This window comes from Strigops habroptila, chromosome 8, assembly GCF_004027225.2.
Source record: "Strigops habroptila isolate Jane chromosome 8, bStrHab1.2.pri, whole genome shotgun sequence".
Lineage (NCBI taxonomy): Eukaryota > Metazoa > Chordata > Aves > Psittaciformes > Psittacidae > Strigops > Strigops habroptila.
In genome coordinates this window covers 299,964-324,311 of record NC_044284.2, presented here as the reverse complement: position 1 = coordinate 324,311, position 24,348 = coordinate 299,964, and the positions used below count along the sequence as shown (strand labels likewise).

The 24,348-nt window shown below is 38.3% G+C and overlaps 1 protein-coding gene across 1 annotated transcript in view; it reads right to left on the bottom strand.

Moving 5' to 3' along the window:
• COL11A1 (collagen type XI alpha 1 chain) overlaps positions 1-24,348 on the bottom strand; it is a 161,365-nt gene that overhangs the window by 18,772 nt on the left and 118,245 nt on the right. The window contains exons 44-54 of the mRNA XM_030494785.1: positions 23,965-24,018; positions 18,608-18,661; positions 17,779-17,886; positions 13,655-13,708; positions 12,689-12,742; positions 12,536-12,589; positions 5,494-5,547; positions 4,887-4,994; positions 4,644-4,697; positions 4,295-4,348; positions 3,471-3,524 (exon numbers count right to left, since the gene is read on the bottom strand). Of these exons, the coding sequence (XP_030350645.1) occupies positions 3,471-3,524; positions 4,295-4,348; positions 4,644-4,697; positions 4,887-4,994; positions 5,494-5,547; positions 12,536-12,589; positions 12,689-12,742; positions 13,655-13,708; positions 17,779-17,886; positions 18,608-18,661; positions 23,965-24,018 (702 nt within the window). The remainder of the gene's footprint in view (positions 1-3,470; positions 3,525-4,294; positions 4,349-4,643; positions 4,698-4,886; positions 4,995-5,493; positions 5,548-12,535; positions 12,590-12,688; positions 12,743-13,654; positions 13,709-17,778; positions 17,887-18,607; positions 18,662-23,964; positions 24,019-24,348) is intronic.

Genomic DNA, 24,348 nt, shown 5'->3' with positions numbered 1-24,348 from the left:
AGATGAACAAGAAGCTCCTGGACAAAGTCAAACAAAAAAGCAAACCTATAGAGGGGTGGAAGCAAGGACAGGTAGCCTGGGAGGAAAACAGAAAATTATCTGAGCAGCCAGGGATCAGGTTAGGAAAGCTGAAGCTCTGACAGAATTAAATCTGGCCAGGGATGCCCAGGACAACAAGAAAAGCTTCTTTAAGTACATTGGTGATAAAAGGAAGCCTAGGGAAAATGTGGGCAAAGCCACAGAAGGCAAATGCAGGGACTAGGAGAATGAAGGACCACTTGCTGTAGGAGATCAGGTTCAAGACCATTTAGTGAATCTGAAGGTGCATGAGCCTATGGGTCCTGAGGGAGCTGGCAGATGAAGTGGCTAAGCCGCATATTCGAGAAGTTGTGGCAGGCCACGGAAGTTCTCACTGACTGGAAATGGGGAGATGTAACCCCCCTTGTTAAAAAGGAAAGAAGTGAACACACAGGGAACTACAGACCAGTCGGTCTCACCCTGGTGCCTGGAAACTATGTTAAGGCACATGGACAATAAAGGGGTGATTGTTGACAGCCAACATGGCTTCACACGTGTTCTTCTACAGCAGGGTTAAAGTGCTGGTGGATCAGGGAAAAGCAACTGACACGGTCTACTTGGACCTACCAAGTCCAAGTAGATGTCTACTTGTGCAAAGCATTTGGCACTGTCTCCCGCATGACATCCTTGCCTGGAGAGACATGGGATTTGACAGACGGATCACTCTGTGGATAGGGAATTGGCTGGATGGGCACACTCAAAAGCTGCAGTCAACAGCTCAATGTCAAGGTGGAGACTAGTAACGAGCGGCATTCCTCAGGGGTTGATATTAGGACTGGCACTGCTTAACACACTTGTCAGTGACATGGGACAATGGGATTGAGTGCACCCTTAGTGCACCCTCAGCAAGTCTGCTGATGATACCAAGCTGTATGGTGTGGTTGACATGCTGGAGGGAAGGGATGTGATCCAGAGGGACCCTGATAGGCTTAAGAGGAGGGCCCATGAGACCTCATGAAGTTCAACAATGCCAACTGCAAGCTCCTGCATGTGAGCTGGGGCAATCCCAAGCACAAATACAAGCTGGGCACAGACTAGATGGAGAGCAGCGCTGAAGAGAAGTACTTGAGGGTGTTAGTTGCAGAGAAGCTCAGCATGACCCGGGAATGTGCGCTTGTAGCCCAGAAAGCCAACTGCATCCTGGGCTGCATCCCCAGCAGCGTGACTGGTAGGTCAAGGGAGGTGATTCTCCCCCTCTTTACTGTGAGGGGGGTGAGACACTGGAACAGGTTGCCCCAAGCTGTGGCTGCCCCATCCCTGGCAATGTTCAAGGCCAGGTTGGACGGGGCTTGGAGCAATCTGCTCTAGTGGAAGCTGTCCCTGCCCGTGGGAGGGGGTTGGAATTAGGTGAGCTTTAAGGCCCCTTCCAACTCACATCATTCTACGATCCTTTTGTGAAGTTGGCAAATTTAATCTTTTTTTCTTTTTGGCAGATAGAGAAATTCAGGCAACAATATTACAAATGTTTGAGTCATATAACGAGAAAAGGATTAGAAAACGGGTTTCTAGTCACAAAGCTATACTAGGCTATTTGTCCAGCTTGGAATGTAATATAAATACATGGAATGCCTCATGTTTTCTAGAGAACCTGGGCTGATTTCCATCAGTTGAAAACTTGTCAAGGGATCTGATGAGAGGAAGACATGCTGATGAAGAGCAGCCATTCTCAACTTAGACAGAACTGGTACGGCTAGCACTGGGTCCTGGACAGCTGAGAAGTCTAGTCAGCCATGTGCTGCAGACTACCTCTACCGAACAGCCTATTGTACTGGATATTTTTAGACATATAAAGTAAATATGACAGCCAATGAAGCAGTAGCCATTGTGCCAAGCCTCTGAGGTCTTTTATCTGGTAAGATGCTTAAATAGAGAGGAAGAGGGAAATAACACAATAAATAAGGAGACTATACAGCTGAGGAGTCCAAGGGACTAGATTTAAAAGTATGAATGCTGAGCTCTGTCAACTTGTTGTTTCAGAGAAAGAAAAACAAAAAGCTGGGGTGGAATCTTGCTTTCTAGTAATACAGCCAGAGCTGCACCTCCACAGACAGCGGTATTACTACTAAATGGTATGTCCTTCTAAATCCAAATGAAGGACACTTGTTAGGGCTTTTTGTTGGAATTGATTCTACCATACAACTGATGAAAACTAGTGAAGAGCCTGTTTGTGTTCATTCTACCACTGAAGCATGAAGCTTTCGATCCTTCGTTGTTTCTCTTTGGTATAGTATCAATACAGTACAGACTCTCTACATGCTTGAAACATTCAGGTGCTTAAGTAATGTAGAATTTGATTCTATAAAATGTTTTCTTCAGAATTCAGGAATGGGATTACCTGGCAATATTTAGCTACACATTCTCCCTAAATTGGAATAGTGTCAGTCTACACGGTGTGTTTGTAAAGTGTTTTTTGTCTAGGTACAATCAGATGCAATATATCCATCCTCTCTGTTTAGGAATGAGCTAGTGCCTTTCTGTATAATAAAGTAGAAAGTTCTAATTTGATGTCGAACAAACATGCCAATTGTTAATATTCAATCGAGCCATATTTCAGTTCTAGTCATAAGGTTGCTAATGCTATTATAATAATTTACAGTATTATCAATATTTCGCAAGTTGGTGTAACAGATTATTGTGTAAAATAGAGAAAACTAAGTAGGCATATCAGTTCAATCAAGCCTATTAAATAGAGCAGTTTAAGGCATTTTGTTAAATAGCTATCAGCTTACTTTTAATGATGCCCCCTTCCTTGTTTTCTAAAGTGTAAAAGCCACATGTAAGCGCTCTCTAAAGGTTAATGCATCCACTAGAGTTCTGTAAGTGTAACATTATTTACTGGTTTTGATTAGCTATATTTGTAAAGCCTGTGAAGTTTCAAAGACTTTAGAAATAACGGAATGGCTTCATAAGTTACAGAAATGTCTGCTTGTTAATTCTGTATGCAGAGGAAATGACATAGAATTGCACAAAAGCTACACTGAAATGATTTTATTTCAGAGACACCAAAGCACCCACATTCTTCCTGTTACCTGCTAGCAGTCATGTGCCTGCGGATGATGTCTTGTATTACTCTCATAATCACCCGCTCCTATTAGCAGACTAATTCAGCAAATACTAAATTCTTACCCTAGTAGATGCTGAATTCACTTGGGTGGACAGATAAAGCACATTTATAGATAAGGAATACATTCTTTCGTATTTATTTTTTTCCCATGTTCCATGTAACCCATGTTCAAGGGTTTTCTCTGCTGTTTCTATTTTTTCACTTCTCACATTATTTAGAAGAAACTTCAAACACAACATAGAAAACAAGTCACAACATAGAAAACAAGTAGCTGACATTGTCTAGAAGATACTGTCTCAGAAGAGACATGTACAAGAAAATTACTTACTCTTTTTCCAGGTGGGCCAGGTGGGCCAGCTTCACCTGAAGGACCTGGTGGACCCTGCAATGGAAAATGATCTGCTCAGTGGTAACAAAGGATAAGATTTGGATAAATCTTTACTAAACGCAATAAACATCAGCAATATGTTGGCCCCTTTCAATGGACAGAAAGTAAGTGCCATAAATACACATAGAGAAGTATACAAGCGTATTCAATAAATCCTTTCTTAGGGTAGTCTTTTGAAACTTTTAACAGCTTTTGTTTCTGTACAAAATGTAATCATTCTTCTCTTTCTGCCTGCAAAAAGACATTTCAGACCAGGAACTGGCTGCACAGAAATAATATATGTCTTAGCCTACTAGCTAGCTCTATTAAGAAGTTTCTCTTTCTCAGGTGCTGAAGTCATTACTTTTGCTAAATGTTTTCACTAACATCTGTGAGTTACCTGCCCCATGGGTGGCTTTCCCCTGAAAAATCTTTTGTGCACTAATAGCCATTTGGCTATTCCATCTTGGTAATCTATGATACTCTTAAACATTTGAGGGTTGCTGATAAGCTTTCCTTCAGGAACTCTAAAAGTACTTACCGTTAAAATAAGACATATAGATACTGATTTCCTGAAGTTTGCAGCTAAACCCCAGTTTATAACTTACTTGCAATGTCAATGTACTACCATTTTTTTATTTTCAAGCTGACCTGTATAGGATAATTCCCTGATAAGCATCCACTTAGAAAGTATTTTTAAGTGCATGAATGTATAGAAACCACTGATTCAGCATAAGATACTTTCTTAGCATAGGAGAGAATATGCAACTGAATATGCAACTCACAGGTTGACCAGGATCACCATCTTCACCCTTCTCTCCACCAACACCATCTTGACCCTACAGAAATCAAAGAAAAATAAACAAAATACAAAGTTCAGCTAAATTAAGTAACTTAGTTTCACAGATGAATATAAAAGAACTATTTTTCTACAGAGCATTTTCTTAAAGAGACCAGTCTTCAAAACTTTTTAAAGATTTCTAAACCTTTTTTTAAGCCTTAAGAAATATATGAACAGAAATGCAACAGATCTTAAAGGCAAGACCACGTCCCCAGACAAAGAAGAGGCAGGATTAACTAGACTTTAATGCAAACCAAGACTACGGCCTAAACCTGTTTTTTAAGCATACTTACAGCTGGACCAGGTTCACCAGGGGGACCAGGATCTCCAGGAAAACCAACTGGGCCCTAGATAAATGAGGAAAAAAACCAAGGAATATGTCATCCACTGGCAAGCAGGCAGCAATCAGTGGAAGTATTTTATGAAGCATATAATGAATTTAGTTCGATTGTGGAAAATTATATACAGTTCTATATGTAGCATAACTTCAGCAGTGTTTCATAGTGCTTTGTATGAAAACTATTAAGCTCACTTACTGGGTTACCCTTAGGTCCATCATCACCTGGAGGTCCTTTAGCACCTGGTGGTCCAGCTGCTCCAGGTGGACCAGCCTCACCTTTTTCTCCCCTTTCACCTTTTGGACCCTATAGAAAACATAAACCCAAAAAAGTAATCTGAAAATTGAATGGCTAAAAAAAGATCACAGTGGAAAAACTGTTTGTCAGACCTAGACAATGTTACTCCTCACTAAATGCTGGCAAGTAAATGAGAAAATAGGGCCTCAGCCTCAGGTTGGAAAACCTGTGAATCTCAGGTCAAGTGCCAACATCTGCACCCAGTTTGCATCAATGAACTGTCTTCAGAGAGAGAAAAATGTGTCAACTGTATGTCAAAGTTAATACTTTTGGAAGAAAAATAGGTACTCTTTTAAGAAGTCTTCAGCTTTGTCCTCTAGCTGTTAGGACAAGATGTTGCTATAATTATGCAGAAGCAAATCGCATTTTAAAGGTGTAAGTCCTTCACTGAAAATGTAAAGAAGATGTACACAAGTAATCTCATTAAATGCTTTCTAAAGTAAGCACCACCAGATACCTTAGTTCACCATAATAAGCGTTAAGAATAAAACTAACCCAAAATACTCACAGATGTTCCAGATTCTCCAGGTGGTCCAGGGTTACCAGCTTCTCCAGGTTCACCCTGTAAATTTGTGAGGATATATTGATGAGTCATTAGGGAGAGTATTTCTACGAATTTACTTGTTATTACATACGCTTCTCATGCTTGTTCATGTTAACAGCTTACAAGAACTGTCTTACATTTGGTCTGCCTAAAGGGTGTTGAGTTACACATGGGTTTGCAGAAAGGGAATCTGAAATTTTAGAGAGAATATAGCAAACTAAGCTTTTTGTGAGCCTGGAAGACTAATCTTCCCTCTGGGCTTTGGAAGATCTTCCCCTTTATTATCCCATATATTGCAGATATCTACTTTGTCATCTTTCTTTCTTATCACAAAAAAGCCGAAGTATATTGACTGTATCTTTTTACTTTAGAAGATACAGTTTGCGTGGAAGCAAGTTTCTACAAATAAGAGGATGCTAATTGGAAATGAACGTCAATGGAGTGAAGATATTATTGCTGCTATTAGAATAAAAAATATATATACAAAGGATAATATATATAAGGATAAAATAGTAGCATAGCAGCTAGTAAAACTTTCACCACAAGCTATACAGCTGCACACTATGTATTTACTGGTGATGGAAATTGTTTAGTAAAGGAGATGGCTTTGAGGATGAAACCATATGAAGAAATCTGTGCAAGTCAAGGATTACACACTATTAAGTGAACATTTAAGTTAATACAGTCTCTTTTTGAGCCAATACGCAGTATTAACCTAAAGTCTGTCTTTGCAATTGTTCATTTGAATGTTTAGCTATGACTGATTTTTTTTAGCTCAGTGGTCTGGTAAACCTTTTAGAAAACTACTGTGTTAACAGAATATTTAGCTATTAGCATCACAGACACACAAATCTGTGAAAGGATAACAGAATCTGCTTTGTGATTGCCATGGAGTGCTGAGATGACAACTAGTATGTTTTTATTCCAAAGGATTTCTCAATGTAACTGCTAATGGGCAGATATTTTTCCCTCATAAATATTCTTTTTCCAAACCAAATGATCCTTGCCAATAACTATGCCTATAAACAAGAGTACTTCCGTGTTGAAAATGCATTTCACCCAATCCTCTCTACTGACCTCAAATACACATTTGGAATAAATTTGTGCCTCCTTCACATCCTGTATGACCTGCACACCCCTCTTCATTCTATGGCAATTCAATTAATACAACAGGCACATCTGGCATTTCCACTTGGACAGTAGAAAAGTATAAATTATAAACTACGAATTTTACAAGAGTCTCATGGCGTAGATACTGAACTTTTTTTCGTAGAAGCTAATGGCAGCGCGATGACCTCACTGGGACCAGAATTTGGCCCAATGTAAATATTACATTAGATGAATGGAAGAAGATCTGAGTATCCAACTGAATTCCAGAGTAGGATAACAAACATTAAGTACGTTTTCTAGAAAAATTTATTATCTTCATTTCCTTATCCTCTGCATGGGTTTTACTGAACCTGCAGCATTATCAGTATTGGCTTTTCTGTTCATTCCTATTATTAATCAAATTCCACATATATAGCAATAGAAAATAAGGTCTGGAATTAGCAAAAAAAATTGATGTTATTCAAGTTAGTAGGTGTATTACATCGAACAGAGTCCATAATATTGACCTTTTCAACAGGTGTCCCCATGGCAGGACTAACTAACCGAGTGACATAAGAGCGCTAATTGTGCCAAGTCTTTCCTGGCAAGCACTTGTACCAATATAATCCCCTTTCAAAACTTCTCATCAAGTAAGTTCTCTTTTTGCCTTTCTGCCGAATGATACTGTAATTTATGATGATTCACATTTGATTTCTAATGCACTTTTTACCCTTCCCATTGACAAACACATCTTCATGTTATGATATCACGCAACAAGAGAAAAGATGGACTTTCTACAACATATTGATCTATACTTGGGGACAATAGAGGAAAACTGTTCTCCTGGGATCTCAGGGTCCCTACTATAGCACACATATCGAAATTGGAAGATGGAGGCAGCCTATATAAGCTCTGTGCATAGTAACTCCCCAATAAGCAGCAGTGTAGAAAACAGTAAAATTGGAGAATGTCAAAGATGTTCCCCTGAAAGGGCATCTGTAAAAGATGAGACCAGTTAAAATTTCATCTCAGATTAATACTTCTAAATCATTGCTCTATTAAAAAATATGACTCTTCCCTGTATGCAGTTCCTGTTGTTTCTGACACTGGCTTTTATATTCCAAATATTAGGTTCCATAAAAGGTTATACTTGTTTTAGACAGCTGTTATAGGAGCTAAGCAATGTTTTGATAGAGAAGATTGTAGCTGATATATATTTACAGAGTGCATATTTATAGCTACAAAAACCTGTGCAATCTGTAGGTTATTGTTTGCCCTTGTATTTCTTTGCATTTTTAATAAAGACGGTACTAACTCAGAATCCGATGCACCTTCTTCGTGGGAAATATCTCATATTCTTTTGGGAAATAGATTTTATGATCTACTAATAAATTTATTCCACCTCTGGGACTTCTTTATCTTTTGTTATCAGATTGGATCTTTTAATAGTTAGTTACATAGGCAAAGCCTTCCTCTGACAGAATTTCAACAAACAAAGACAGACATTTTAAACTGCAAAGAGTCATGTAATTTCATGGACATGTTTAATTCTGAAAACCTCCTTGGATTAACTAAGCAGAATGTTTGCTATCAGGCTAAGGACAGTAGTGTAAAAGTCCTTTGTTGTCTTTATTATGACCAGTTCTAGAGAACTGTCCATACAAAGCATAGACAGAGAAATTGTGACTCTAGAAGACAATCCCTTTTCACATTGGTATGCATGTGACTGTGTTATATATATATAATGGCTCTGTGGAGAGCTAAATTTAATCAAGAGAGAAATTCTAAAGCTGTGCTGTATTTTCTGGGAGGGCTTATGTTTACAAGCATGTTGGAGTGATGGAGAAGGACAAAAAGAGATCACAGTCAGTGAGTTCATGAAAAGTTATTAAAAGTAATTTGTTAGGACAGATACTCAGGTTGCATAAACTGTCATAGACACATCTTGCAGACCTTAGCAATTGTCTGCACAGAGGTGTGTGGAAAAATGATATGCACACATAAAGATGCCTGTGCAAACTTATCAGATGTGGTTTTAACCTAGGGTGAGAATATTCAATGGATTTTGTCCTCTCACTTCCATCTGCAGTAGAAATCAATGACTGATTAAGCATGTAAAGTTATTGATTTCACTTGTTTACTGTGTTGGACTCCTTATTAGTGTACTATTTTAAAAATTATTTTAGACTAATATAATAGGAAGGAGGATAAACCCAGATGAGCGCAGTGGTTTTCCTAACCAGACTTTTTCATAGAGTAAACCCGATCTAAACTCTGAGAGGCTGCAGAAAGAATGCTTAAGTTCTGCAGACATTCATTTTACATTACTCATTGACTCTGCCAGTTTAACACATGCTGTGGCCTTTGATATCAAATTAGAGATAAGCATGTGTTGGTCCATTTTGTTTTTCTGCTTTTTCTTAATTATAAGCACAACAAAGAGAATAATTTCTGTGTGGAAGCTAGATTCAAGTGGTTCTAGTTGAGTGTAATTCTCAAGACTTCTAGACCACTCCATGGAGGCTACTGGCATTAACAAAGCAAGGCTACATGCACATTTGTACTGAAGATGTCTTTGAACATGTAGGCCTTTGTGTGTACAACAGAGGAAACAAGAAGTTAGTTAAAAGTAGATGGCACTACGGGTTACAAAAAATGTTTATAATTTGCCAGAAGATAAGGAGGCTTTGAAACCGCAGTATCAATGACAAAATTTCTCCTAGTCTAACAATTCAAATATGCAAGTGAGCAAATCTGTTTCACTCCTCCACAGTGACAGGTTAAAACATTTGACACTTTTCCACACTCTACAATCAGCACTGCAGTGCATCATCTATAGTGTGCTTTGTCTTTCCTGAAAGGGATGCAGAGGCCAAAGCATGCTGACTTAATAAGAAAAACATTGGGGAAAAAATGTGTGGGAATAAAAGAAGAAGAGAAAATGCATGTTTTGTTGAAAAGCGTGAACTATCCTCCCACTGCAGGAACTCCTACTGACAAAACAACTCTTTTTGATTTCTATGCTTGCAGAGCTCATTAAAAGGAACTGAAATTAAGAAGGACGGTATCCTAACTCAGAAAAAAACCTGGCATGTACTAAAACTTGAGGAGAAAAGTCATTAGAATAAATAAAAACTTCCAAAACTCGGAAGCTTCTCTGTGTGAATTCAGAGAACATGGGAAATAAGCAAGAGGAAATAAAAATGACAACCAGTGATAAACAGTCTGAATTTCATGTTTTTGAATTAAATCTGGTGAGCTGATTATCACAGATAGCGATTCTAAATCACATAGAAGAGTCACAGGGAGAAACAAAGGCATAAGGAGCTCAAATAAGTCAATGTTTTAACAAAATGACTGGAATATAATTTGATTGTGAAACAGTAAGAATTAGAGAGATGCTTGAAACCAATGGCAAAATTCCTATTGACTTCAATGGGCCACAATATTATACAAAGTGGGTTTTTTTAAAGAAGTGAACAGAACAGCTGCTCCCCTGGATATGGTATTCTCATAACATACATTTTCTCAGTACCCCAGTGGTCACAGGAAGAATTTTTCTTCCTACAGTGCCATTTGTTTCTGTTTCACTGACATACACACTCTCTTTTTCCAATCACTTTTTTTGCCATCTCTACCAATTCTAACATTCAGACACATTTTTGGTACTCTTCCCAGAGAGAAAACCAAATCCTACATCCTTCATGAGGCCAAGCTCTCTTTCAAAATAGTCTGGAGGAACAACGTCACAACACTGGCAGATGAGAGGGAATATCCTTAATAATGCAGTCAGGCAGAAGGACATGATATTTTGTACATCTTATGCAATTTGGGGTAAAAAGTATTGAAGACCTAAGAATGCCACTGCTACTTAACAGGTGAGCTGATGCTCAGAGCCACATCCTGAGAAACAGGAAATGAAATGAAGCACAGTCAGCTTAAGAAATGACAGAGCTACCACGAATAAACTACAGTGTAAAGTTAATAGTTTCATCTGCTCGGGCTCAGTACCCTTTGATCTCAAAAGACAAAGAAGGGAGACAAAGTAGTATACTTTTCCATCAAGCCATATATCATATTACATCATTCTAGTACTCTCTTCATCACATCCCAGAGCACTGGTAAGTGACTTACTTGCTGGGCATGTAGAAAAAAAAATCATGAAACATCTGAAGATTCTATTAAAAGAATAGTTTGGTCACACTGATAAGAAGTTGTTGATTCCTTTTAACATGACACTTAACATAGTGAAGGGCTACTTAAAGAAAAGACACATAACACATTTCACATTTTAGTGAAAAAACCAGACACATAACCAAAATTTTACGGTAAATGTCAACAGTATTGAAAAGCATCATAAGAAAGATCTTTTGTCATCACAAGGGAACAAGCTTGTAGGATGAACTGCAGATTTTCATTATATTTATTATTATTTGTCATACAAATGATCCTGAGAAAATAATGGCAACTTTCTTATCTTCTGAAAAGAAGGAATACCTAAAGGCTCTGTGAAGCAGAGTGACATGCTTTTGGACAGTGATCAAGAAGATGTTCATGACAAATATAAGTGATTTTGATTGACTTGATTGATACCTGAGTCATTATTTGTAACTTCATAGATCTGATGGATTTGTACCTAGAGGTACAACACAGGTATACAGTGTCAAAGAGAGAGTACATGGATAAATTAAAGGGAGCAGAAGACTTCTGGGGTGCTGAAGTTCAGTAGTGGCATATGAGGAAGATGAGGGAAAAGGTATTTGATGGGACAAGGAAGAAGAGGGGAAAACTTGCTTCATATTATGAAAAGTTATCAATAGAGTCAGCTTTCTGTCAAACTACCAATACTGGCATTCCGAGGGATGTCTTTTCTAGGATTCATTAACATCACTGCTTCTTTGAATACACACGATATTCTGTGGCAAATATTTAAATACGAGCAATCTACATAGTTTTTCAATAAGTTATTTATACAGTGGCCTTGAATATATTTATATTCTGTTTCCTTCACCTTATGCTCCATTCAAAATCCAAATTTAGAGAAAAGAAATTGTATTAAATCTATAACATTACAGCAAAATGCTTTTAGGCTTGCATGCATGATATGGCTCAGGTCATCTAACTTGGTAAAATAAACATAAATAGGAATTTCAAGAGACTCTTGAATTTTCTGTTTGCTCAGCATTTTATAATAGTTTACACTGTGATGCAAATAAATCACACAGAAAAAAGCTCTTTACGGAAAGGAAAACATTACATGCTCTTTGGGTAAGATATGAAATTAAAAAATCACTACATATATTGGTAGGACATTTTCTGAATAAAGAACTGAAAACAGCAATTAAAATAGTTTGATAAATACACGCCATATAGCATCAGTCTTAAGGCAAGTTTTCAAACAGCACAAATCATCCTCAAATATTTGACTTTACTGGAACTGTATCTATCTGTATGACGAACAAGTACATACTGATGCTTCAGGTCTGCTTCACCTCATAGGTATGTTTACCATTGATATGTTCTGTAACAGTTTATATTCTTAAAGTTCCAGATAGAGGTGTATATGATATTCTAAGCTACACAAGTATAACATGAAAAACACTTGAAGCCAATAATGTTACTGTAGACATCAAATTATGTAGTTGTGGAAATCACCATAACCTTACTTTAATCCTTCACCCTAAAGCTACCTTTTCTGCTCCAAAGGTCTTTACTGTGATCATAGAATATTTTTGTGATGTAAAACGTGAAATAAAAAGACCAACAGTGGCAAGTCAGCCATTAGGAGTATAGCTAGATAACTATTAAAAATGGTTCATAATCAATAGGTCAATATAGCTCTAAAGAAGAATCTGAATGTATATTCATATTCTGTTCCAATGTTTTCTCTTTCTGGGAGGTTATTATCGATACTCACCTTTGCACCAACACCTCCAACAGAGCCAATTGAGCCAGGTGGTCCTTGAGGACCCTAAATAATAAAAGATGTTAGTTATCCCAAATATAGTTATCCACGGTATAATGCTTATTACTGAATTACTGAGAGAACAAAAAATAGGTTAATTCTTACATCAGCTCCATTAGGACCCTGGGGACCTCTTGGACCTGGAGGGCCAGGTGGACCCTGTATCAAAGAGAAAAATCTTACATAGTTACATTCATAGTGGGGCTTATTTGGCCAATGAAAAATAATACGTTTAATCTTTATAGAGCTTTTAATCTTTGCACCGCTACAGGAACGGCAGGGCTAGACTGCTGCCCATTACATGAGTTCACAACGTGACAGGGGATCCAGGCTATGTCTATACAGTACCTGAGCCGGAAAAGATAAGACGCTTAGGACCCCTGAGGGGGGTGCACTGGTGTCCTGCACTGTATTTTCCCTGCAGGTTACCTGCATACCCATTCCACTGTGCAAAGAGCCTGGAGCAGCTTATATGGCTGGTAACGGCTATGTGACAGTACTGCACCATGGTGCCTACAGATGGGCAATAATAAAGCACCCAGGCTTGGCATAGGGTGTTGCAGGAAAATGTACTATTGATAGTTTGCGTTTCAGTCAGGACCAGCCCAGAAGGCATTCTGTCAACAGTATAAATGCAAGATCACCCAGAAAAACAGAGTAAACATAGCCAAAGAGTGTTTACCATCTTCTGGCCTGCAATCCCCTGCAGGTAAAGTACAGTTCCATGCATTTCAGAAAAGCATCTCCAAACACTCTGGTGCAGTGGTCTCTCCTTTTAGTCCTTCTTTCTTGAACCTGCTTGCCACTGTCCTGTCTCAGACACACACAGCGTCTGCTTTGCTACCTACTCTTTATTTTCTTAAGTTACTTAAATCTTTTGATATAAAAGATGAGGAGATAGATGTGGGAAAACAAAGTAAATCCCAGAGAGAGTTTCTGTTACACAAAATGTTTCACACTCATGCACCAAATTCAGGAGTAGCTTTTCAAATTGTGAGCTACAGAGAAAAGATAGGAATACACAGATGGTATTTATAACCTCCAGTGCGAGCAACGGGGACTAAGTCTTACCATTGGGCCCACATCGCCATTTTCACCCTTTTCACCTGGTGGGCCAGGCAGACCCTAAAACATGCAGGGGAGAAAACTATTAGAAGGGTACCTGGAATGATGAGCTATGAATCAATAGGAAATAATTGATTCACTTGTACAAGTGAAACTTGGGAACTTGTTGGGGGTCAGAAGAACAAGAAAGCAAAACCTATTTGCATTACAACGAAAAAGAGGAACGGAGGGGAAGGGAGGGGAAGGGAGGAAAAGGGAGGGAAGGAGAGGGGAGAAGAGGAGAGGAGAGGGGAAGAGAGGGGAGGGGAGGGAAGGGGAGGGAAGGAGAGGGGAGAAGAGAGGAGAGGGCAGGAGAGGAGAGGAGAAGGAAAACAGGGAAGGAAAAGGAAGGGAAGGGAAGGGAAGGAAAAGGAAGGGAAGGGAAGGGAAGGAAAAAGAAAAGAAAAGAGAAAAGAAAAGAGAAGAGAAGAAAAAAGAGACGAAAAGAGAAGAAAAGAAAAGAGAAGAAAAGAAAAGAGAAGAAAAGAAAAGAGAAGAAAAGAAAAGAGAAGAAAAAAAAGAAAAAAGAGAAGAAAAGAGAAGAAAAGAAAAGAAAAGAAAAGAAAAGAAAAGAAAAGAAAAGAAAAGAAAAGAAAAGAAAAGAAAAGAAAAGAAAAGAAAAGAAAAGAAAAGGAAAAGGTTTTATATTACACAAATGTATAGGGAGTCTTAGGATGCTTAAACCAGGTGAGGCGGAAAGTTTTTTTGGAAAAAAAAGGCAAACCAACAATAACAACAACAAAACCAAATAAAAAACTGACACAGAAATGCTGGGGTGGGTGGCTGACTTTAAAAACACTGCCATCATTATCCAGAACCCAGGTGGGCATCTGGATAATTTGATTTGATTTACGCTATGATACATATATATGTAAAGAAAACATGATCAGTGTAGCACAATGAAGTGGTATGCAAAGATGTCTAAGCTACTCGAGACCTGGAAGCTGTGTAACTGCTTTAATAAGGTGTCCAGTGGAGGTAATAAATCCTGCTGAGAGGCATTGCATTGGGTTATACGAACATATCCTTAAAAGCAAAATGTCCAAGTTTGACTAGTAATAGACACCAAGAAAAGGAACTGTAGCCGATGCTAATCATAGAATCACAGAATAGTTTGGGTTAGAAGGGACCTTCAAAGCTCATCTAGTCCAAGCCCCCTCTTCACCTAGAGCAGGTTGCCCAGAACCACATCCAGCTTGGCCTTGAATGTCTCCAGGGATGGTGCATCCACCACCTCTCTGGGCAACCTGTGCCAGTGTTTTACCACCCTCATTGTAAAGAATTTTTTCCTTATGTTCAGCCTGAGTCTCCCTCTTCTAGTTTAAACCCATCACCCCTCATCCTGCCATCGCAGGCCCTGCTGAAAAGTCTCTCTCCATCTTTCTTACAGGCAGCCCCTTTTAAGAACTGAAAGGCTGCAGTAAGGTCTCCCTGATCTGAAATCTAGTATAATATTACCACAGCTAGAAGCTGTGGCATCACCACTAAGCTGGGCATTCCTAAATGTAGGATCAAAGCTTGGCTTCTATAAAAAGCAGATCCCTTGAATCTGGAGTCAATACCATTACATTGACTTACATTACATTAAGATTTGGTTCTAAGTTTTACTACTTTCTAACTTATTTCATGTTTACTTCTGGTAACATTGTAATAATTCAACAAGTGAAATTTGAATCGACTTTTTCCTTCACTGTGAGGAGTTTTAAATAACAAATTTGTAGCTAATTGTTCTAAAGTGTGATTAGAGAAGTGACTAAATGGCTAGTCTTCAGAGAGCTGATATTCAGAGAGAAGAATCCCACCTCAAATAAACTAGATCTTCCAGCTGCGAACAGTCTACTCAATTCTACCCTTTGAACATAGAAAGACATTTAACTTAAAAAGTTGAACGCTTTGTCCATTATGATTCATGCTTACGCTAATCCTAAACAGCCCATTCAACTGTTTGCTTATAAACCTTTCAAGACATTTAAATATTTACTTGATATTTCTGTCAAAAAGACTTTCCAAAACTATTTGGTGAACTCCTACTTCAACACTGAAAAAATCCCACTAATTTCACGGAATCAATATTTCATGCATTATTGGACATAGTATTTTCAGTTCCTTTTGGCAAGAAGCAATTGAGATGTTTTATATTCAAAACTGAAGTAAAATTGCCATAAATTGTCTATAAGATAATCTAGGCCCATAGAGTTTTTCAGCTATTCTTTACTTTCAACAACTTTTGTTAGAAATTTCCCTATTTTTAAAAATACTATCAAAATTAAATAGCAAGGAAATTCAAAATTAAGGTAATGAATATTAAAAATTACCAATGTTCAATTTTATGAACAAAAATACTATTTACTTTATATCCAATGTAAGTAATGTCAATAAAATTTAACTGAACTGTGATACAGTTACTGTGCAATATTATCTATAAGACAGAGAAAGTTGTTACTCCCCAACCGTTCATAATGACCATGAGGATTGGATTACTGAATAGAAGAAACTCCTGATTTCTCAATGGTACTTCAATACCATTAGCAAATAAGGGCTCTCGGTCCACGGACCAACATATTCAAATTAAAATCTTAATCAGAGAAATAAAATTCCTCATTTGACATATTTCATTTGTGTAAGTCTGAACCAATTGTTTTTTAATATTTACATAGCGTAGTGCTCATTAAACTTAAAATGTGAAGGTGGACTTTACTGAAAAACATCAACTGAAATAGTATCGTAGAGCTGAGTAAAATAACAAGAATAATTTTATTTCACTCTCTTTAAAATAGTAAAAACCTTCACAGTTCATAATAAAATTTAGAAATAACTTTTTTCTGAGTTAAGATTTCTGAAAATAAAGACATTTTCAATTTCAAAGGCAACATGAGTCTATGTAAGACATGTTGGTGCAGTAATGAACTATTTAGAGCAGCCTGAGAGCAGATCTCATCAATGCAGATCAATAGCTCAAAGGCAGGTGCCAGGAAGATGGTGCCTGACTTTTCCAGTGGTGCGCAGTGACAGGATGAGGAGCAATGTCCATAAACTAACACACAACAAGTTTCACCTCAACATGAGGAAGAACTTTGCGTTGAGGGTGTCAGAGCCCTGGAACAGGCTGCCCACTGCAGACATCCCAAACCCGCCTGGACACATTCCTGTGTAACCTGCTCTGGGTGGCCCTGCCTTGGCAGGGGGGTTGGACTGGGTGATCTCCAGAGGGCCCTTCCAACACTAATAATGAGTTCTGTGATTTTGCATGAAGGTATGAAGGTTTGCAACATTTTATATACTTCATTGTAAGTTTTGTGAGCTGCATTATATAACAGAATTTAAAAAATGATAGGTACAGGTTAAGGTTTCCATTTTTTATGATTCATATTACAGCTTAATGCATGGGTTAGAAATAGTTTCAAAGTGTTCTGTACTCTGATGTTACATGGAAGTTAATCGAAGGCCCTAAACATCTTGTTCTTTGTTTTGTTATAATTAAGCAAATACAATTTTTGAAAATGCAGAATTTTTCAACCGTAATTCTCTGGATGCAGCAGTGAGAAGCCTACATTTTACTGTATGCTTGCTTTGTGTTTTTTGACTCAAAATAACGATTTGGAGAGGAAGAAACATGAAACTATAGGAACCTGCCAGTGATGGCAGCAGTGTATAAGTATTATGGAGTTCTGCTAATCTTTCTGAACACAAGTGTCTGTAATGGTATCACTGAGAAAACACTATGTTGCCAAAACCTATTGTGAAAATACAGTAAATGACTAGGACATGTTAAATACACCTCCAGGTTCAATCTTTTCTTTAAGATGAGCATCTCCAGTAAAAAGAAGCGCTCTTACTGAAGCAGAAATTGTCAGACTCTATAAATGAATGAATGATCGAATGAAATTCTAAAGCCTATGGTAGCCAGGAGTTCAGAGCATTCTACCAATCTCCTTCAGCATTTAATCTGCTATTTATGTAAAAACTCTATGAATATGGGATATTTCAGTTCTTATTAACTGATGCTATCATTTATTTAATAGAAGACAATAGTCAGTTTCTGAAAGAATGAGGGTTCTAGCAGGTGGAGGATAAACAATAAAGGAATTTACCTGTAAGCCAATAGGGCCTGGAGGGCCAGGGAATCCTCGAGGACCTTCATCACCTTTTTGCCCAAACATCCCTTGCTGACCTCTCGGGCCTGGCTCCCCATCACCTCCCTATTTGGAAACAGAGAAAAGCAAAAATATCACAGGTTTGATAATAACAGAAAAAGCTCCATGGAAATCACTAGAAAACAACAACAAGGGGGCTCAGAATCATGCCTGATATCTTTACAAATGCATCTACACCACCTTGACTGAATGAAATCTGTTATATAAATAAAATACCAGCATATGCCCTGGCTTAATGTAGGTCAAATAATACTGCATGTCTCACAAAGATTTTTCCTGAATACCTCTTCTCTTTCACATCTGCATAAACTTTATAGCTGCTGAATACCTACATATTAGTAACTATGAGTAGCATATAGTTCTACCAATCTTCATGGTATCTTCACGAATTCAAAACTTTCTAAATAACAATAAAAAGCAATGAACCTGGTATCAGGTGGATTTTAGTTTTAAATGCATCTGGTACCGAGCTGATTTTACCACCGACTGTCATTCAAACCATCAACCAAGTTCACTGAAAGGACAGTCCCATTCATTATTTATACTACTTCATTTTTAATAATTCCATCAAATTACTGCTCTGCTGTAAATCCGCAATAGAATAACACCTATGCAGGCTTATTTACAATAAACAACTGCATGTAAGTGAACAACAGAACTGTTAATAGTGATTTAATAAATGCCTGGGTAAGGAGCATGCGGTTCAAAGAACTTCTAAGTATGAGATGAGTTACGGCAAGACTGGGGTTTGCTCTAAGCTACTTACAGCTATACCAGGGGCACCAACAGGACCCTGGAGACCTGGTGGACCCGGAGGACCCTGCGACAAACAAACATCCAAAAGGTAAAGCTAGTGATTATGGCATCTGAAATGAGATTAAAAGCAAATACAGAGACAACCCTATTTGCATGATCAAGGTCTATTAAGCATCTCTACATTTATTCATAGAGAATGTAGCATTATTTACAAGTCTTTTCCATTCAGTACAATCATTATTTGTTTATCTCTCAAAAACTCAGATTTGCACATCTATAACAGACTTTATACTGGCATTTATTGAAAGTACATTTGTAATGTTTCAGAATATTTAGAATAGATTCCCATGCAAACATGAATGAAATGAAAATGAAAAAGTTTTGGTTTTTTTTTTCCACAATTAAAAGTAACAGACCTTTCAATGAGATTTGTGCAGAAAATCTGAACCTGTGAAGCATCTTCTAACAATCTGTCTTGAAATGGAATGCTTATTTGGATTTGTTCTTATGAAATTGTAAATGGGCACAAATGCCCTCCAGGAGACATGAAAACATCTAAGTTCTTGTTCAGCACTTAGAGACACGTACTCTTTGATACCAAGTCTCTTTTCAACAGAATGGTAAAAAACATGTCTCCGAGATGAACTTCTTAAATTTTTCAGTCTCCTTACAGAATAATAGCTTTCCACGTTACACTGCACATAATTTAGAATTCACTTATGCAGATATGACATAACGAAGTTATCTAACAAACAGAGTACAGGAATGCAAGATACTAGTTTATAATGTAATTAAAATTATGTAGTAGGTTGAAGCTGGTTTTTGCACCAGCAAAAAAAAGCGCAGCTATAAGGAAGCAAAAAACCTTACAGCTGGCAAGGACTGAATTCCAGTCTGCTAGTTCAGATGGCAAGGAAGTTGTCTGCAGTTTCTAGTCTGGGAATTCTAATTTAGTGCAGAATAATCCTTGGATTTAAAGACCTTGCTAGGGCTAAAATTGGATTATTCTGCCCTTTATAGGGAGATTAGGAAAAGGGACTTCTTAAGTCTTATAGTCTATTTCTTTCTTTTCATTCTATGCAGATTTTTTGAGTATCTTATTTTCTAGGAAGATTGAAGTGTCAGGCTATGTATTTCTTCTCTTTTATAATTTTCTTGTCACATATATGATGGCAATAGAGGAAGCAAAGGCTTTTATCCTCTATGGTGACATAACTAAATGAAAGGAGTCTTGGGAATGCTCCTGTTGACTGGGGGGGGGGGGTGTGTTACCACGAGAAAGAGAATTAGCGAAATCATATCAGAACAGAATATTTCTACACTCTGCAGAATGCTTGTACCTGCTCCTTCGTTTTTCAGGGCCCAGAAAGAGATCTACACATTTTTAATCTCATTTAAATATTCACTTTGATATAAAGTATCGTTGAAAGTTATTTTGCAATTGATTAATAAGAAGTTATTTGGACACATGGCTAGACTCTTTTTATCCATTACTCTGGAGGGCAAATGGAGAGGGACTGATCAGAATCATCAGGAGAGACTCTTTAGCTAATGAAGGCTCCTGTGACTGTGGAGGTTTTGAAACTCCAGATAGAAAGTACATCAACAATAAAATTGTGCTGTCCCTATCAAGGATACGGCAACATGGTATTTTTTGTCAGGCACAGTACAATTAAACCCCCAAACATAAATCCTTCTTAGTTTCAATGGGAAATTGAAGATGTTTCCAGCTCTTCTTTGCTCAGGGTCCTTGCTGTGATTAGCCTCTAAATGACCACCAAGGCTTCTGTGGGTGTCTAGGTATTGTGCACATCTACTCTTTATGTCCTGCGACTTCAGAACTAGGTACTTCCTTTCAGAATCTTCTAGAGGCCTTTCTCCCTATCCCAATATCCATCAGCATGTTTAAAGGAAAGCAGATTTGAAATAAACACATTCTGGAATTGTCAGGGTTAAATTACTCTAATTGAGGACAAACAGGATTCAATACACTTGACTTGAAATGGGGTAACATTCACTTCAACTAAGCAGGCCTGAACACTGAGTCCTGTATTTTAAGGAAAACATTATATTCCCAAATGCCTCAAACCTTGGGAATGAAAATACAGGTTATGTTCTCAAAATTATTACGCTGCAGACATTTTATTTGTAAAGCAGATGACTGTATAATAACTGTTATTTTAATAACTGTAACAGTTATTTTTCTCCTTCTTAGTAGCTGGTGCAGTGCTGTGTTTCGGCTTTAGTCTGAGAACAATGCTGATAACACGACGATGTTTTAGCTGTTGCTCAGTAGCACTTACCCCGATCAAGGACTTTCAAGTCTCTCATGCTCTGCCAGTGAGGAGGGGCATGGGAAGCTGGGAGGAAGCAGGACACCTGACCCAAACTAGCCACGGGGGTATTCCATACCACAGCACGTCATGCCCAGTATCGAAACTGCGGGGAGTTACCCAGAAGGCCCAGGTTGCTGCTCAGATCGGGCTGGGTATCGGTCGGCGGGTGGTGAGCAATTGTATTGTGCATCACTTGTGTTTATTGGTTTTTTTCCTTTTCCCCTTTTAGTTTTTTATTCTCTCCCTTTGTTATCTTCCTTATTAGTAGTGGTAGTACTAGTTTTGTATTATACTTTAGCTATTGGACTGTTCTTATCTCAACCTGTGAGGTTTACATTCTTTTGATTCTCCTCCTCATCCCACCAGGAGCAGAAGGGGGAAGAGGGGAGGGAGGGAGTGAGCAGCTGTGTGGTTCTGAGTTACTGGCTGGGCTTAAACCACGACAGCAGATCTGCTGGGACATGCCCAAATGAATTAGTACTCACGATGGGAACTGTAGTCACAGTCTAATGCTCAGTATAACTAGCTGGTCTGCTAAAATGGTCTGAAAGAGAAATGTGCAGCATGTGTTTCTTCTGAATTTCTCTGATGCAGAAGCATCTCTAATGAAGAGGAGAAAACAAAAGGATATGCATTTGATCACATGCAGAGCCCAAAGTGAAACTGGACCATGACCTGCTTCATATGCTTCTTCTGCCCTTTCCTTTAAATACCAAATGTTATTGTTGTACATAGGGCCTGTACTGTTATGAACTTCTTTAGATGGACAAAGAGGAACTGCATGTATCTCTATGTATCCCACAGCTGGTTTACAGATATAAGAGCAAATAGATTAAGATTGATTTTCAGTTAACTGGGAACAAGTCCATAGCTTTAAAACTGACTTCTAAAATGCCTTAATTTGATAAATTAATTTTACCAAGTTGATCAAAGCATTCAAGCTCAGATTATCATAGAATTGCAGAATGGTTTAGGCTGGAAGGGGTCTTACAGTTCATCAGTTCCAATCCCCTGCCATGGGCAGGGACACCTCACACTAGAGCAGGTTGCTCCAAGCCCTGTCCAACATGGCCTTTAACACTGCCAGAGATGGGGCAGCCATAGCTTCTCTGGGCACCCTGTGCCAGCGCTTCACCACCCTCATAGGGAAGAACTTCTGCCTAATGTCTAGTCTAGATGTATCGTCTATAAGCTTAAAGCCATTCCCTCTTGTCCTATCCTTACACGCCCTTGTCAAAATTTCCTATCCAGATATCTTATAGGCCCCCTTCAGTCACTGGGAGCTGCTCTAAGGTCTCCCCAGGGCCTTCTCCTCTCCAGGCTGCCCCAGCCCAGCTTTCTCAGCCTGTCTCCAGAGCAGAGCTGCTCCAGCCCTTGCAGCATCTCTGTGGCCTTCCCTGGACTCGCTCCAGCAGCACCACGTCCGTCTTGTGTTGCAGGCCCCAGAGCTGAATGCAGTTCTCCACGTGGGGTCTCACCAGAGTGCAGCAGAGGGGGAGAATCCCTTCCCTCAACCTGCTGCTCACGCTTTGGGGGTGCAGCCCAGAACACGGGGGAGGTTCTGGGCTCAAGCACGCACTGAAGCTGGGTCATGGGGAGCTGCTCCTCACCTGGCACCCCCAAGTCCTTCTTCTCAGGGCTGCTCCATCCAGTCTCCCCCAGCCTGTAGCTGTGCTTGGGATTGCCCCGGCCCAAGTGCTGGAGCAATTTTAGTCTGGACCAGAATTTGTTTCAAACTTGGTCATATGTATGTTTCTTGGAAAACTGGGGTTTATAATAGAAGTGTTCTCTCATCCATATGTATAATATTACATTCTTTGTCTTAACGGGACATAACAAATAAATTATTATAGCATTTGTGATTTGATCTAATGAAATAAGGTTGTGAAAAGTATGTGTATTCTCTACTGGAAACTGTAAAAGTCTTTCTCATAAATAACTGGAAAGAAAAAGCTTTTCTTTAAAAAAAAGCTTGTCTTTTTTTGCGCATTTTGTTGACACATTTTTTTCTATGAAATTATTATAAACCTGCAATTTGCTTGACTTTTTATGTATCCTCCTATAAAACATCATCTGATTATGTGTAAGCCATAAATTTGGTGTAATTTTTAGAAGCCGTCTACTTTTATGATGCTAAAAGTCGTTAATCATAATAAGCACACAGTGTTTTCAAGACAATAAATATGCTTAGTTATGAATATCTCTATATTGAATTCTGAGCTTTGCTAACTGTGAATACTGATAAAATATAATAATAATTAAAAAAAAATCTTTCTGCAATTACTCCTCCCTCCATTGTGTCTTAGGGAAAATTATTCAACTAAAATGCCAGTTTATCTTGAAATTGAACAGAAGTGAAAACAAACCTTTTCTGACTTTTTGGGAAAGAAACAAAAATCAAACAGAAAAAAAGTGCGTAGTTTTATTCTTTCTAGCTTCAAATTTTACAGTAGAAAATGCCGATTTTTATCTTTCTGACTTCAGCTAATAGAGGAAGTGCTTGAACTTCAGAAGTAATTTTTAATTTCATCTGAGGTCTTGAAATGTTGTGATCAGTTAAGTGTGCTTTCCATGAACAGATATTCTTTACAAATTTTAAAACTCTATTAGTAGGTTTCTCTACTGAGTCTTTATATTTTTCATCATTATGCCTAAGAAGCTAAAGCTGGGTATGTTCACACAATCCAGTCAGTGCAGTCAACTTAATCACAGTAAAAGAATGTATCTGTATTCTTGGTCTCTTCCAGTTCACATGTAGAATGGATGAATTAAAATGATATAGGAAGGAATGTGGTTTACCTAGCTATTTTTTAATGATTCTGTAAGCTCAAGGAATATGAGAAATACTAAATATAGGCTCTAGAACTACAAACCTCTAGTGCTGCGTTAAAACTTCACCTTATTTTGAAGACACGTTTTTGAAGCATGTCTTTGTTTCTGTTCAGTGATATAGCAAGGCTACCTGAATACTTCATACATTAACACTTTCTGTTTATGAAGAACGTAATGGACGAAGGATTTCGCTACTCACGTTCTCTCCCTTGTCGCCTTTACTACCTTTCTGACCCGGTTCACCAATTTCACCCTGTAATGGAAAGTTAAAAGTTAAACTTCTTGTTTAAAATGGTCTCCTTCACACTTAGCTTAAGTCAGTATAACAGTATCTTTAAATGTTCCCTTTGATATGATTCTTCTGTGTTTTATGCTGCTGCTTTAAGTGTGAAGGTCTAAAGGGGGCAATTCTGCATCGATCAATAGTATGCCATATTAATCCAGATATTGATTGCTATATTGCAAAGGACAACAAGACCTGGCTTTGAAGTGTAGTGCAACTGAGCTCTAAATAGAGGAAACTGTGTTCCTCAATATGAACTTCTTAAAATGAAAGCACCCTGATTTACAGACTCATCTAACT